General features: G+C 35.0%; 2 protein-coding genes across 7 annotated transcripts in view; one reads left to right on the forward strand and one right to left on the reverse strand.

The window, feature by feature from the left end:
* LOC113824984 (mitochondrial mRNA pseudouridine synthase RPUSD3) overlaps positions 1 to 4590 on the forward strand; it is a 7330-nt gene extending 2740 nt beyond the window's left edge. Inside the window, exons 4-8 of the mRNA XM_027377766.2 lie at positions 438 to 639; positions 2093 to 2288; positions 2420 to 2536; positions 3406 to 3564; positions 4147 to 4590. Coding sequence (XP_027233567.2) covers positions 438 to 639; positions 2093 to 2288; positions 2420 to 2536; positions 3406 to 3564; positions 4147 to 4380 — 908 coding nt within the window. The 3' untranslated portion in view covers positions 4381 to 4590. The remainder of the gene's footprint in view (positions 1 to 437; positions 640 to 2092; positions 2289 to 2419; positions 2537 to 3405; positions 3565 to 4146) is intronic.
* The window catches only part of Mctp (multiple C2 domain and transmembrane region protein), a 71704-nt gene continuing 61501 nt past the window's right edge, over positions 4582 to 14784 (reverse strand). For 2 of the 6 annotated variants that reach the window (XM_070122578.1, XM_070122575.1), the window contains exons 10-15: positions 14164 to 14293; positions 13682 to 13771; positions 12729 to 12860; positions 8999 to 9105; positions 8389 to 8596; positions 4582 to 7994 (exon numbers count right to left, since the gene is read on the reverse strand). In XM_070122578.1, the coding sequence (XP_069978679.1) occupies positions 7914 to 7994; positions 8389 to 8596; positions 8999 to 9105; positions 12729 to 12860; positions 13682 to 13771; positions 14164 to 14293 (748 nt within the window). In that variant the 3' untranslated portion in view covers positions 4582 to 7913. The remainder of the gene's footprint in view (positions 7995 to 8388; positions 8597 to 8998; positions 9106 to 12728; positions 12861 to 13681; positions 13772 to 14163; positions 14294 to 14784) is intronic. The other 4 variants (XM_070122579.1, XM_070122576.1, XM_070122577.1 and 1 more) reach the window with 4 other exon arrangements.

A 14784-nucleotide genomic window follows, 5' to 3' on the forward strand; every position in this document is an offset into this window, starting at 1 on the left:
TTATCTTTCACTGGACAAATCAGGGAAAAATCTTCAGCATTCCCAAAAGGGCTTATTTCATTTTGACAAGTTCAAAGGAAGTTTCAAGTTTTACCCAAGCATGCAAACATTTTCTAATACTGAGGTTTTATCAGTGTGGGTCAGCATCCTTGTTTCTTTAACTTACAGATATTTTCTCGCAAGGTGAGGTGCTACCAGATTCCAGGTGTAGAGGGGTAAAACATTAGCTCAAGTAGCTTATCTTAGCACTAGAAGAAGTTAGAAAGGAACATTATTGTTTTTATGTGAATGACAGAGTATGAAAGGGAAAAATACCATACCTTTTGGGCAGATGTCGCCCTGAATTTTGGCTACTTATCTTGTGTAACACAGTTTTCTTTCTTTCTTTTTCATTTTTCTTTTATATTACATTTCATTTTGTTAACTTTACTTTTCAGGTGGACTTATTACCTTGTGTAAACCATATGGCATCCCTCAAGTGGGCCATTATGAGGCGCCCAAAGAAGAGAGCCGGACCATTGTTCAGACTTTGGCCAGCGGGGGAGTGCCGGACAACGTGCCTTCGATAAACAGGACCATTCCTATTTTGAAGGAGCTGTATAATGTGGATCATCTTGAAGTGGTTAAATCAACTGAGAGGTTAGCCCTTATTTTGAGTTTTTTTTCTTTTCTTTTTCTTTTTCTTTTTCTTTTTCTTTTTCTTTTTCTTTTTCTTTTCCTTTTCCTTTTCCTTTTCTTTTTCTTTTTCTTTTTCTTTTCCTTTTTCTTTTCTTTTCTTTTCTTTTCTTTTCTTTTCTTTTCTTTTCTTTTCTTTTCTTTTCTTTTCTTTTCTTTTCTTTTCTTTTCTTTTCTTTTCTTTTCTTTTCTTTTCTATTCTATTCTATTCTATTCTTTTCTTTTCTTTTCTTTTCTTTTCTTTTCTTTTCTTTTCTTTTCTTTTCTTTTCTTTTCTTTTCTTTTCTTTTCTTTTCTTTTCTTTTCTTTTCTTTCTTTTTCTTTTTCTTTTTCTTTCTTTCTTTTTCTTTTTCTTTCTTTCTTTTTCTTTAATTTCCTTTCATTCTTCTTTTTACTACTGAGCAAAAAAGCAGATTAAATGTCATGCTCAGATAAAAGGAAATAAAATCACATGTTGATGTATAAATAAATAATGATAATCATAGATCCTGCCTTAGAAGAAGCAAAAAACAAAATGCTTAATCTGGAAGCAGTTCTTGTTGGCTTCAGATACCAAGCTGTAGTATCCTGTTCTTACTGTGGCTATGCTGTATTTTATTCCTTAGATTTTGACTCTCTGTTTCTCTGTCTTGCTGCGGGCTCTATCCATCTCTGCTATCTGCCTCTATCCTCAGTCTGTCTCCGTGTGTCTGATTGTCTGTCTGTGTCCATCTCTGTTTGCCTGTCTGTGTCCTGCCCCTCTCCCTTCCTGCCTCTCTCTGTTTTCTTTCTTTCTCTTTTCTTTTTTTTCTTTCTCTTTTCTTTCCTTTTTTTCACTTTTCTTCCTTTCTTTTGCTCTTGCTCTCTCTTTCTCTCACTCGCTCGCTCGCTCGCTCTTTCACTCACTCACTCACTCACTCACTCACTCACTCACTCACTCACTCACTCACTCACTCACTCACTCACTCACTCACTCACTCACTCACTCACTCACTCACTCACTCACTCACTCACTCACTCTCTCTCTCTCTCTCTCTCTCTCTCTCTCTCTCTCTCTCTCTCTCTCTCTCTCTCTCTCTCTGTCTCTCTCTCTCTCTGTCTCTCTCTCTGTCTCTCTCTGTCTGTCTGTCTGTCTGTCTGTCTGTCTGTCTGTCTGTCTGTCTGTCTGTCTTTTCTTTGTTTTTTCTATTTTTTGTTCTTTCTCATAATTTTTCTTTCTCTTTTCTTTCTCATAGTCACTTTTCTTTATTTCTCTCTCCCCAATTCTTCTTTATCAGCCTCATAATATTTTTTTTTACTTCTTTCCCCCATATTTATTCCCTATAAGCTCAGTGCTTGAGGAGATGGCATTTATATACCGAAAGTGAAATTTACTAAATATTTGCCCTACCATGTGACAGTACTGCTTCAAATGTTGATTGACTTTTCCCCTTCGTAGGTGGAGCAGTGGCCTAATTCTCCTGAGTACCGATCCCAATGTCACAGAAAAGGTCAAGAAGTGTTTTAGGTCGTCGCAAGCCTTACAGCAGCCTCCATTGACCTACTGGGCTGTAACGTGTGGAATGCCAAGACCCGTGGCTGTTGCGAAGAGGGTTCCCTTTGGCCTAGAGCATGTTCCGAACACAGGGCATATGGTAAGGGTTTCAGTGTTATTATTTGCGTATTTTGAGTACCGCAAATTTTGGACACTTATGTAAGGAAATGTATAGCTTGCTAATAGAAATGATTTCCATAACTTTTCTAATTCTACATTTTTTCTTTTTAGCCAGTGATTAAGAAAGAGTATGCTAAAGGTGACATCAAAAGCGGGAAAGTGAAACTGGCCGTTGTAGAACATGTAACAAAAGTGTTCAGTAAAGAATCAGACATGTCCCTTGTTGAGGTAAGACTCGTTATTTATTGTAGAACTGCAAGAATATCCATTGTATTATATTGTGAAGTGTTAATTCTTACTTTAATCTTTTATTGTTATAGAATTTAGAACATTCATTTCTTGAATTAATTGAAGAATGCTTTAATGTAGTAATAGTTGGATCCGGATGCTTACTGCTTGCACGTGGTCCAAAATACGGGCATTAGGCTTACTTCAGTGGCCACTCTGTTGAGTATGTAGATTGAAGGCAGTGATAAGACTCCCTGCCCTTTGGAATGTTAATTTCTCATTTACAGCATAAGTGTTTTCAGCTCGTTTAACATTTTCCAATGTCTGTGTCATTTGATTTGCTTTATCCAGATGATAATAGACTTTTCCATGAACAGACTCCATATCCTCTCTTTAGGTAGTCCCTAACTCAGTGCAGTAATGATGATGATAAATAACATGTTATTAGTGTCATTCTAAACTTTTTTGCAATATTCAGTTTTCTGCAATACAACCTGTGCCACCATTTTTGGCGAGCAGAAATAAGATCATGAGTATGGAAATAGTGTCTACCCTGGAGCTGGTGCTTTTCCAGCCATGGCTCACAGATGGCACATTCCACACTTGTTTACCAAAGAGAATAGTGCAAAGGCCTGTCAACCCAAGCTTTCAGACAAAATTCTCATGACAGTAAGTCACCAACCCCTCAAGCCAAATTTTTCATGAGATGCTCGTCATCCGGATTGTAGAGGTTAACCAAAAAGCTGGTTTGTATGGTAGACTGTACTGTAATTTACTCGTAAAAGAGTTTTGGTACATTTTGCCTCAGTTAATGAATTTGTCTTTCATCAGTACAAGAATTTAATCTTATTTTTTTTTATTCTTAACAGGTTAATGTTCATATCACCAAGAACCATTTCCTGAGAGTATGGCTAGCGTATAGTTACAGCCCAATCTTAGGTGACCATCTTTATGGGGGTAGAGTAAAAACAGTTGCAGGCAAAAAGGTGCTTGTTGGTGAACAGAATCTCACATCGTATGTCCCACAGGTAAGACTTTTGTGCCATTCTTTTAAAGTATTAACCTTTTGACTGAGCCGTGTATAATTTCTAATTTGTACATTGTTGCTGCCTTTCTTGTTGAGAATGACAATAAAGATTCCATGTCTGGCTGCAAAATGCTCCAAAAGAATATTTCTTAATTAAGAAAATTAACCTTTTGAGAAAAAATGAAAATATATTGTTTGTTTACATCCAGAGCAACTATGGTTACTCACAGATCGCAAACATTATTTTGAAAAGCATGAAAATACCTAACATAGTTACAAGTCAATTTGTTATGAGATAATTTTATTATGAAAATTTTGTTTTGCATTGCAGACCACATTCAAGTTTTGCTTTCATATTCCAAGTAGTTTTGATATACTAATTGTTCCTGTACAGACATTGCCTGACAATTTTTTTTCTTTTACTGTTATTCCAAAAAAAAAATTGTTTGTTAAACTTTAGTACTTGAAAATTCCAATAGCTTGTCTTATTTAGGTACAAGGCACTGGTTTACCTTTTTATGTTTTTAGAAACAATGATAAATTTTATTTTATATTACTATTATTTTTCTTTTCTTATTTGCAGACTTTACCAGATGATACTTTCTTAAGGTTGAATCTGCCCGACAAAGCAGTAGAGATGATACCTTGCCACTTGCACCTCTCAAAAATAAAACTCAGCCGCTTTGAAAAGAACAAGTCCGACCTGGTCATTACCGCTCCTCCACCTGACCATTTTATGTGGACGTGTAGACAACTTGGACTCATGGCTGCAGATGAGGAAGGTGAACAGGACATTGCAGAGGAGAGTTCACGATAGTACAATAAATTTTAGAGATTGTATATTTATTATTATAGAAGTAGATTTTTTGTTTCAATATGAATGTATAAATGTAAATAAGAACCTTTGAAAGCATAAAACAGTATGCATAAAAAGAATTTTTTAATTTCATAACTTGCTATTTTATTTGAATATATATGTATAAATGTAAATACGAATCTTAGGAAATAAAACAATATACATATAAAAGATATTTATTTAAAGTTTAAGATAATCAAATAGAACATGAAACAACTGTTTATTATCAGTGGCACCAATTGGTATCGGTGTTAACGAACAGACAAACACGTATCATATCACCGCATGGATGGAGTGAGGACAACACAGTGGAGGAAGTCATGCACAAGAGTAATCCATGGGTTGTTAGTTGCACTTCAATGCTTCCCAATAATTTTCAATAATATTTATTCATCAGTCTCAAGAAAGATCCTTTTATGACACTTTTTAGCGTTCAGTGTATGGTGGGTGGTCAATTTACGTTATTTTTGCTTGTATTTTATTTTCCGTATTATGAAGCTCACAAGCCCATGGATACTAAGGAAGGAAGAGAGAAAACAGAGGGCCTGACTGTATTATAGAATTGTTGGAATATGATACCCATATAGAGACATAGCATTTTCAGTGAAGTACCTTAGCTCTTCAAAATGCTTGTACATATATTGATAAAATTTCTAACCCTATGGCAATTTAATAAATAGGAAGAGCATTAGTTATTGAATATACAATTTGTTTTTTCTCACTGAATACTTTTTTTCCACCGGGACTTCACATCAGTTTACGGTTTTTACTATATCATGTTATGCAAATATTTTTGTTAAGCATGTAGAGTTTACAAAAAACATACAATTTAATTTAATGCCACAGTTATAATCCTTCACTTTACTTTACAATACTGCCACCTTTATATGAATCATATCATCTCTTCTCTTACTTCACAAATCACAAGCTCCTACTGTAGAAGTAGACAAACCCTTTCGTTTCATGCCTTTTGCTTTCATTTTAACGCGGAAAATAAACTATCACACCTAATCATTTGGCGGAATAGATATATATATCATGTACAAATGAGAAAGTTCCATACAGATAATTTGAAATTCTAACTGAAATATCAGATCAAACCAACAATATTATTTCCAGTTACAAACTGAATCTCTCTAAACAAATCTTTCTTTAAAGAAGTATTAATGCATTTTACTAAACATGGGGCCACTTTTTACCTGAATTTACAGTGTGAAAGTAAAAATATGAACTATCTTTATTAAATCCATTATCTAGCTATAAGAGTAAGATATTACTCATTACTAGTCACAGGTCAATATACATTTTACTCTGGGAAGAAATTCAAGTTTGTAACTGAAAACTTATCACTTATTTCATATTTTTCTTGGTCAATAATGGGCTTTCATTTTACCAAAACTATACAGAATTTCAAGTTTAATATTTTACTGATAAATATGAAAAGAAATGCACCTGAAGCCCTAACAACCTTGTGTATCACAGGTAAATATGTCAAACTGACAACACTGAAATTTTATTATAAAAAAGATTATGCTATAACACGCAATCCCCTCACCAGAGTTACTAACAAGGTTTCTGATGCTGGATATGATACTCAAATATCTTTTATCCAACTCTTGTTTTCAATCAATAGTACACTAAACCCAACTTCGATAAAAACAATGCCATAGGATAGTGACTATAAATACTGTAACTTAAACCACACTGTAGTATGAAAATAATATTTTACACTGACTAGATCAGTCAAACAAATACACTAACATGTAAATGCTGTATTTGGATGCAACTGTGCTCTTTTACTGTTTGTTATACCCTATTTGTTCAATCACATGGTATTCCTTATACCTACACATAATTTACAAGATAAAATACTGGTGATTAGATTAGTTTGCCACATGTGTTGGCTAAGTGTTTAATTTATTATAAAACAAAAGTCAAATATCCTTTCCCACGTGTGTAAACCATCAGACACCGTTAGGTATTAACAGACCATGTGCTATTATTCATAATTCCACAACACCATCCAAAACTTCTTGGGTATACGCTGTGCATATCTGTGCATTATGCCTTACATACAGAAATTTCTTTTAAAACAGGAGGAAATATGTAGTAAATCTTTGCTGCACAAGGACACTGCACGAGACAGAAGCTCTTTAACTCTCAAATTGTGTGGATGTCTGGATGATAATTAGTGTAAGCAATTTCGATACAAAATTAGGGCAACACATTTATTGACAGAACAAAATATGATCAATGGCTAGGAATGTGAATAATATAAGAGCACCACTTGGGGGCAAAGTGTATACATATATACATAAAATATAGTAATTAAAACCGGCAGATTCAACAAGTCAGTAAAATGTGCTCTGCTTCTATGTAGAATCACCAAAAATCCTTTTTTTGTGCATGTGTAAATTTGTATTTTTATGTCTGACATTTACATACATATGAGCCCCCCCTCACATCTACCTGTAATAATAATTAATAGTTTCAAGAGTTGATTTGTGGGGATAATTATTTGTCAGAATTATCTTAGGAGAGAGGGACACCTTTGGGGTAATTTCAATCCCTCAAAATGTATAAAAAACGATACTTCTTAATCCTCTAAAAAAATGGAAACAAAAAAATTAAATGTAATGAAATCTACTTCTAAAATCTTTACAAATGGCTTATTTACAGACTAGTTCCCCATGTACCTGGCAACAAGTTTTAAACTAGAGAGAAATCCAAGGTATATTTCAATATGGGACTTATGCTGCTTATCATGCTTAAAGTTGATATATTATTCATGAAATTTGAATAACAAGATATGCATATTATGCAGACACTGAAAATACATAAGTTGAGAGAAAATCAGTCAATAGTTTTCTTCACAATTAAGTATCATTCAATTGTCACTGTAAAATTATTTCCTACAAATCTCTGCAAAAACTTTTACGAAAATGGCAATACAAAGACGTATGAAAGACTCTCAACAACAACAACAACAACAGTTTAAATACAATCATACAAATGCACATGCCTTGGATTCTTTTCATGCTGATGACAACAGATTCTATAAGAATGTTTGGATTCTAGCCTAGAAATTCTCTTGTACACAATAGCTGTAATTCTTGAAAAAAGACCTAGTTTTCTAACAGATCTGGCAGTTGCTCTGGAAATATTCCAGCTCTATGTCTCAACATGATGATGCTGTGATTAAATGCTTTCCCTACATGATTCAGCTACTGCCATGACTAATTTGATTTTTAAAAATCTCTCACATCATTTGCTCTATCTAGTATGTAATGATATTTGAACAGTGTCCTAGATATTTAAAGGGTCGCTAAAGTGAAAGGAATTGTCACTGCTTTCAATCATCTTGATATTTGATTATTCATTCATTTTACTTCAAGAGAAAACCAGCATCTCTGTGGTGAAGATACGCCACAACTTTTGTTTTTACTTTCCTGAAAAAAAGTACTTTATATATCCTCTGTCCCTGATACAGGGAACTACGCCACCTTCTTTTTCCTCTGGTCTCTTCTCTTCTCGTCGTGACTTTGAGGTATTGGGCGTAACTCACGGCAATCCCGCTGGAAGTCAAAATAGGTTTATTATGAGAAAATACTAAAGAATTTAGTCAATGAAATATAATATAGCATATTTCTATTACATAAAATACACATTAATCTAATATATAAGGTCTTTAATTCCTTGGAATATGGAATGTCAAATGTAGAGGAGGTGGCGTATTCAAGAAATTACTTTATAGCACTTTAATTATTCTAGGTATTATCAGTGATATAAAAATAATCAACTTCTGTCCAAAATGATTCTAAATATTTTTGTAAAGAAAAGAAACTTTAAACTGCTACAAAGATATCAACCTTTCTCGTAGGAATACTTACAAAATTAACTCTTACTTCCACCATGCAAAAACATTTCAGAGTTGAAAACGTTAACAATGGACTCCTCTTGGACTCTTACCAATAATTCATCATCTGGCACTCTAGAGAGGAAGTCTAAAACCTCGTTGTTAACCATAGAGTGTGGACGTAACAGTTTGCGGGAAAACTTGTTGACGCCCCACATCATAACAAGGTAACGAACAGGAATATAGTAGAGAACTACTGAGCCCACCATCAACACCATGATCAGCAACCACGACAAGAATGGCACCGAAAAGTTGAATGTGCTGTTAGGGTAAAAAAGTAATATTAATACTCATAAAAAACATAATGAAAGCTGGTATATATAACTATAGTGATGGGGCCAGCTTTGTTTGTGAGGTAACATTAAACAACAGTCTAGACTTTGTGCCTAGGCCTAAGCTGTGAACAGCCAGCCCACCTGCTGTGAGTCACGACATATTTAAACATCATAGGCTGTTACGTCTTCACAGATATAGCCGTCACCATCACCAAGAAGATACACACAACACACTTTGTTTATTAAAATGTTCTTTTACATTTCTATGTATTCTTGTAATAGATACCTTATAGTAATATTCCTTTTTTTTAATGCAGTAAACTTATTAAAATAACATTAATACCATATTAAAGGTCTTCATTAACAATGTGGTCTATAATGAACTTACTTTTTGCAGCTTTCAAAGATGGAAGCAATATAACCTATGGCATTTTGAACTGTTTGAGTAACCTCTTGTATAACTTGCAATCTTTCCTTGAGAGTTTTCTTTTCTTCCTGAAAATATTAGTATTCTTGTAATTCACAGTTAAATATTTTTTAAAACATTTACAGTAATCTAATACTGTATAAACTGCAAATTATGTTTACCCTTCTTTCAGTTCAATTATCAAAGAGAGAGAAAAAAGTAAAATTGCTAAATGTGCAACCAATTTCCAACTACAATTCCAATTAAAATTCTTAGATAACCCTCACCTGGAATACCATGAAAGCTATACTAAATTCTTAATACTTGTGACATCTAGAACCTACATTCTTTCCTACCAAACAAATTACATATAGAGAAATCTATGTTGGCTCTAATTTTGTCACCACAGATTAATGATGTATCTATACGATGGGAAGATGTCTAAGAATGACATACAAGTCAGAAGACCACATACAAGTTGACTTCTGATTGGGACTTGTGTGACTTAACTTTGTTTTCATACAGTGGGAACTGAAAGAAGCAATGCAATGCAATGCTGTAATCTTTCAGATCTCCCGTTGTCTTGCACATTTCTTCAGTGGGGTATAAAAGGTGCGACTCCTGGGTTGGGGAAGTTTGCCGAGACCGCGGGATCCAAGCACCTCTTTCCTGGTGCTTTTGGGTTAGGGGCTCACGGCGGATTCCAATCGTTGAGGTGGCAGTATTGCCGTCTAATTTTACAACTATCTTTACCAGGTTTATTGCCAATACTTAAAGGTCCGATAGTCAGATACGGGAGGAGGAAGGGGCAAGAATGTACCGCATGATCGGAATGAACTATTTAAAATGCACAAAAATACAACTACCCAAAATAAACTAAATAAAATTTTACTCTACAATATTTTTCTGTAAACAAATGGAATGAATACTAAAATAAATAAATGTATATGTACGATAACGATGTCTGCATACCTTTATCTATGTAGAAAACGTATGAATGAAAATGAATACCTTCACAATACAAGAGATGTATTTGACCGGTTTCGAATATATCTCCATCAGAAAGACATGTATTTCTGATGAAGAAATATTCAAAACCAGTCAACTACATCTCTTATATTGCGAAGGTATTCATTCTCATTCATACCTTTTCTACATCTATCAACATGAATACGGTTCATATCCTTATCTATTCTAATTTATGGTGAACATTACACAACATACTGAATTCAAAATCATATCAAACAAATTAAAATAAAAACATCCTTTACATCTATAAATCTTGAATATTCAATTAATCAATATTTGTCAAAAAACATAATAAATAATCATAAAAAATTAAAATCATGCGCAAATCTTTTTATCTATACAATCAAAGTTTTATGACGCCTGCAATCATTTCCATGTGGCATTCAATCACGTATCATCATAATGCAAATTCCATTATTAACTGCAAATCAACTGTTTAAAAATATTGCGTTTTTAGCTCCCCATACCAAATGCTCTCTCCATTTATTATAAGCCAAAATGTATTAAATGTACATTAAATTCACGCATCCAAGCTTGCCCCATAGTGAATGAGTCTATTTGTCAATTAATGTTTATAATCCATGGTCAGTCGTTAGTCTTGTGTTGGCTATTAAGTATTCGGTACAAAACTCTCACCATCAGTCAGTGATTCACACTTTCTGTCAATATCCAGTTGTACATTTGCACTGTACCATACACACAAATATAAACACTGTCGCTCTCTTTTTTTTTCTTCTTTACTTTCTTTCTGCTTCTCTCCTGTCCCTATTTCCCTCTCTCACTCTCACCCTCACACTGTACATTCCACAATACACTCACACTCATCCATATTTGCATACCTTCTCACTCTCACAAGCTCTCACTTAGCTCTCTTCCACTACATTTGCGTGCTTGAGCTTCTCTCTTGCTCTTCTTTCACTTCGGCTTTTTGGTGATCTCGCTCTCTCATTTCGAGACATTGAAGCAAATATACAAATGATCCCTATCTCCTCTTTCACTTTGTTTCTTCTTAATTCCTCAGGCTACTTCTCTCATTGCTCTCTCTCTCTCTCATACTTACAGTCTCATTCACACTTGCATTTTCTTGTATTACACCCTCCCTATCTCTCTCTCTCTCTCTCTCTCTCTCTCTATTTCTCTCTCTCTATCTCTCTCTCTCTCTATCTATCTCTCTCTCTCTATCTCTCTCTCTCTCTTCTCTCTCTCTCTATCTCTCTCTCTCCTCTCTCTCTCTCTATCTCTCTCTCTCTATCTCTCTCTCTCTATCTCTCTCTCTCTATCTCTCTCTCTCTATCTTCCTTCCTTCTGTCACACTCATTTTCTCTCTCTTATTCTTGTTCTTGTTCTTCCTCACTCTTTCCCTCCTCCTCACATTCTCCCAAACTCTCACTCATCCTTATTCTAAATTAAAGAACTAAAGTCAGAAAAAAGTTTTCACAAGAATTAAGAAAAGAACCAAGGCCATTCTAGCATCTTTTGAATATTAGAGTAAAATCAATTAACAAATCTTTTTAATATATATATATTTTTTTTACAAAATAGGATTATATTCTGATTAAACATTGTGTATGTGCAAGTATAGGTGAGTGAGTGAGTGAGTGAGTGAGTATGTGTATGTGTATGTGTGTGTGTGTGTGTGTGTGTGTGTGTGTGTGTGTGTGTGTGTGTGTGTGTGTGTGTGTGTGTGTGTGTGTGTGTGTGTGTGTGTGTGTGTGTGTGTGTGTTCGTGTGTGTTCGTGTGTGTTCGTGTGTGTGTGTGTGTGTGTGTGCATGTGTGTGTTTGTGGATGTGTGTGCTTTTTTGTTTGTGTGCATGTGTGTGTTTGTGTGTGTGTGTGTTTGTCTGTGTGTGTGTTTTTGTTTGTGTGTGTGTGTTTGTTTGTTTGTTTGCGTGTTTGTTTGTGTGTGTGTTTATTTGTTTGTGCGTGTGTTTGTTTGTGTGCGTGTGTTTGTTTGTGTGCGTGTGTTTGTTTGTGTGTGTGTGTGTGTGTGTGTGTGTTTGTGTGTGTGTGTTTGTGTGTGTGTGTGTGTGTGTGCATGTGAGAGTGAGGGTGAGAGTGAGGGTGAGAGTGAGAATGAGAGTGAGAGTGCAAGTGAGTTTGAGTGTGTGTTTTGCTTTATTGGAGAAGTGTGAGTGTGTATACCTGCATGGTGCTTGTGCTTGAGGGTATGCATGCTTACGGTTTATCGTGTGTGTGCGTGTGTGTATGCGTGTGCCTGTGCAAGTGTGTGGAAATATGATTCCTATTTTGCATTTAACACACATTAGTCAAGCATTAAGATCCCTTTTTCCAAGAAATAAATCCATCTTGTAATACATATTAGTCACCCATAAAATCCTTTGTGTATAAATAAAATCAACCTTTACCGTGTTAATGAAATAGATACGGAAAAAACAGGGAAGTAGTAAGACATCCAAGATAGGTAATATATGGTAATTCTGAAATAGGCATTCTACTATACTTCAAAATTACTGCTTTAATCCGCAACTCGTTCTGTTCAGACTGAAATACTGGGTTGCCATCAATCCATTTGCTTACCATACACCACAAACCAGAGTTATCCACAAGTCAGGGTTAAGAAGCGAAAATGCAAGCAAGCATTGAAGTGCATTCCAAAGAAGCACCACTTGGATCCCAAAAAGCTTCCACGCGTTAGTTACAGGTTAGTTCTCTCTCCCTCACCTTACTTTTGAGGTCATTAGGGGATGCATTAATTCCACATTCCTTACGACTCTCTGTTTTTCTTACCTCTACGCTCATATTCTGGAAAAACAGCCAGGTATATATGAAAAGGGTGATAATCGATGTGTCATGCTGTAAAAACACTTAAAGGTAAAGTATATCCATAATGTGCGAAAAAAAAATTAAAACAATTAAGAACACATTACAGCAGCACTACTGCTATATCACACAAAGCGGAAAAAATAGCAACCAAAGAATTATTAATAAAACACAAAACAACACACATTAAAACTGGGGAAAAGACCAAACACTTCTGTACAAAGTACTATCTAGAGTAAACCAGTTAAAAAATAAAAGTATAGTTAATAAAAAATGTACAAATATTCAGAGATTAGAAGAAATAAATCATTTACCAATATTTGATCAAAAATAGCAATCAAGAAATCAAGATGTAGAAATGAAGATTTCCACCTTAAATCATCAGCTCTTGTCTATTACCACATCTGAGATGTTTTTTTGCTTGTATGATAAAGGAATTCATATATAAAATCAAATGATAGATTCTTCATTAAATCTTGGTGGAAAGTGGATAGCCTATCCCTTGTGGTAACAGTGAATTTTAATTTTCAGACAGGAGACCAATCACCAATTTTAGCTGTAATATGAATCAATTTAACAAAGAGACAAAAACAGAGAAACAAAAGAACATACTTCTATTGACTATTCTCTATAACATGCAATAAAAGGCACATAAGCCTATCTAAAAACAATAAACATTATCCTAAATTCTACTCAGTAAAATAAATATAAAGTTTAGAAACTACGGACAAATGCATTTACACTCTTATATTAACGCCAAACTGTGTTTTGGCTTTGGATCTACTGAACTAATCAACCTACAAAGATACAAATAGAAGCATGCAAAATTCGCCTCATATCTATAATTCATCTACCTTATCCTTATCATCATCATCAACTTCCTCCTCATCTCCAGACAGTTCACTCTCTTCTTCTCGATGCATACTACCAACTATAGAGATTACCTGTTAAAGGGGGACGTGAAAAAATAAATGAGCATTGTTGAAATATAATATCACCAACAAATACTTCTAATCATTGTAAATTCAGTTTTCACATGTTTCTGAAATTCTTTAAAAAATGCATTAGCACATACAAAATTACAAATAAACAGATCCATAAACAATGGTATTGCATGCATAAATAGATATACATGTATGCATTGCTATACATTATAAGTGTGTGTCTATGCATACATGCACACAATTGTCACTTACAGTATTTTTTCTCAATATCTCAACAAAAATACTAATTCAAACATAAATCCATAAACTGAATGTTGTACTGTATCGAAAGAATTCATTCATACAAAATAAGCATAAAATTTGGATTAACCAAACAACTTTAAAACCCTTACAATGTAGTTTCTGAGGAAGAGCATAAGCAGGAGGATTGGCAGCATGTAGACCTCGAAGTAGTATGTTATGACCATGAATAATATGAATGCTATGATGCTCCGAACAGGTGATTCCCACTCCCAGCATGATCTGTTGAAAGGAATATCAGGTTAGAGACTTTGTCAAAATATGCTGTTAATTAATCTAACTACACGCATGGAGGTATGATAACAATGTGTTACAGAATTGCAAACTAATATGAGACTTGATAGAGATGAGAGAGACACAGGAGAGGAAGGAGGAGGAAGAGGTGGTGAGAGGAGGGGGGGAAGGGGAAGGGGAGGTGGAGGTGGAGGAGGAGCAGGAGGGTGAAGAGAGGATTGAGGAGGGAGTAGGAGAGAGGAGGGAAGAGGAGGAGGAGGAGGGATGAAGAGGGCAGAGAAGGAAGGATGAAGAGGGAGGAGGAGGAAGAAGGAGGAAGGATGAGGAGGGAGGAGGAGGAGGAGAAAGGAGGAGGATAAGGAGGAGGATAAGGATAAGGATGAGGAGGGAGGATGAGGAGGAGGAAGAGGAGGGAGGATGAGGATGAGGATGAGGAGGGAGGAGGATGTGGAGGAAGAAGAGGAGGGAGGAGGATGTAA

Source organism: Penaeus vannamei, chromosome 6, assembly GCF_042767895.1.
Source record: "Penaeus vannamei isolate JL-2024 chromosome 6, ASM4276789v1, whole genome shotgun sequence".
NCBI classification, from domain to species: Eukaryota; Metazoa; Arthropoda; class Malacostraca; order Decapoda; family Penaeidae; genus Penaeus; species Penaeus vannamei.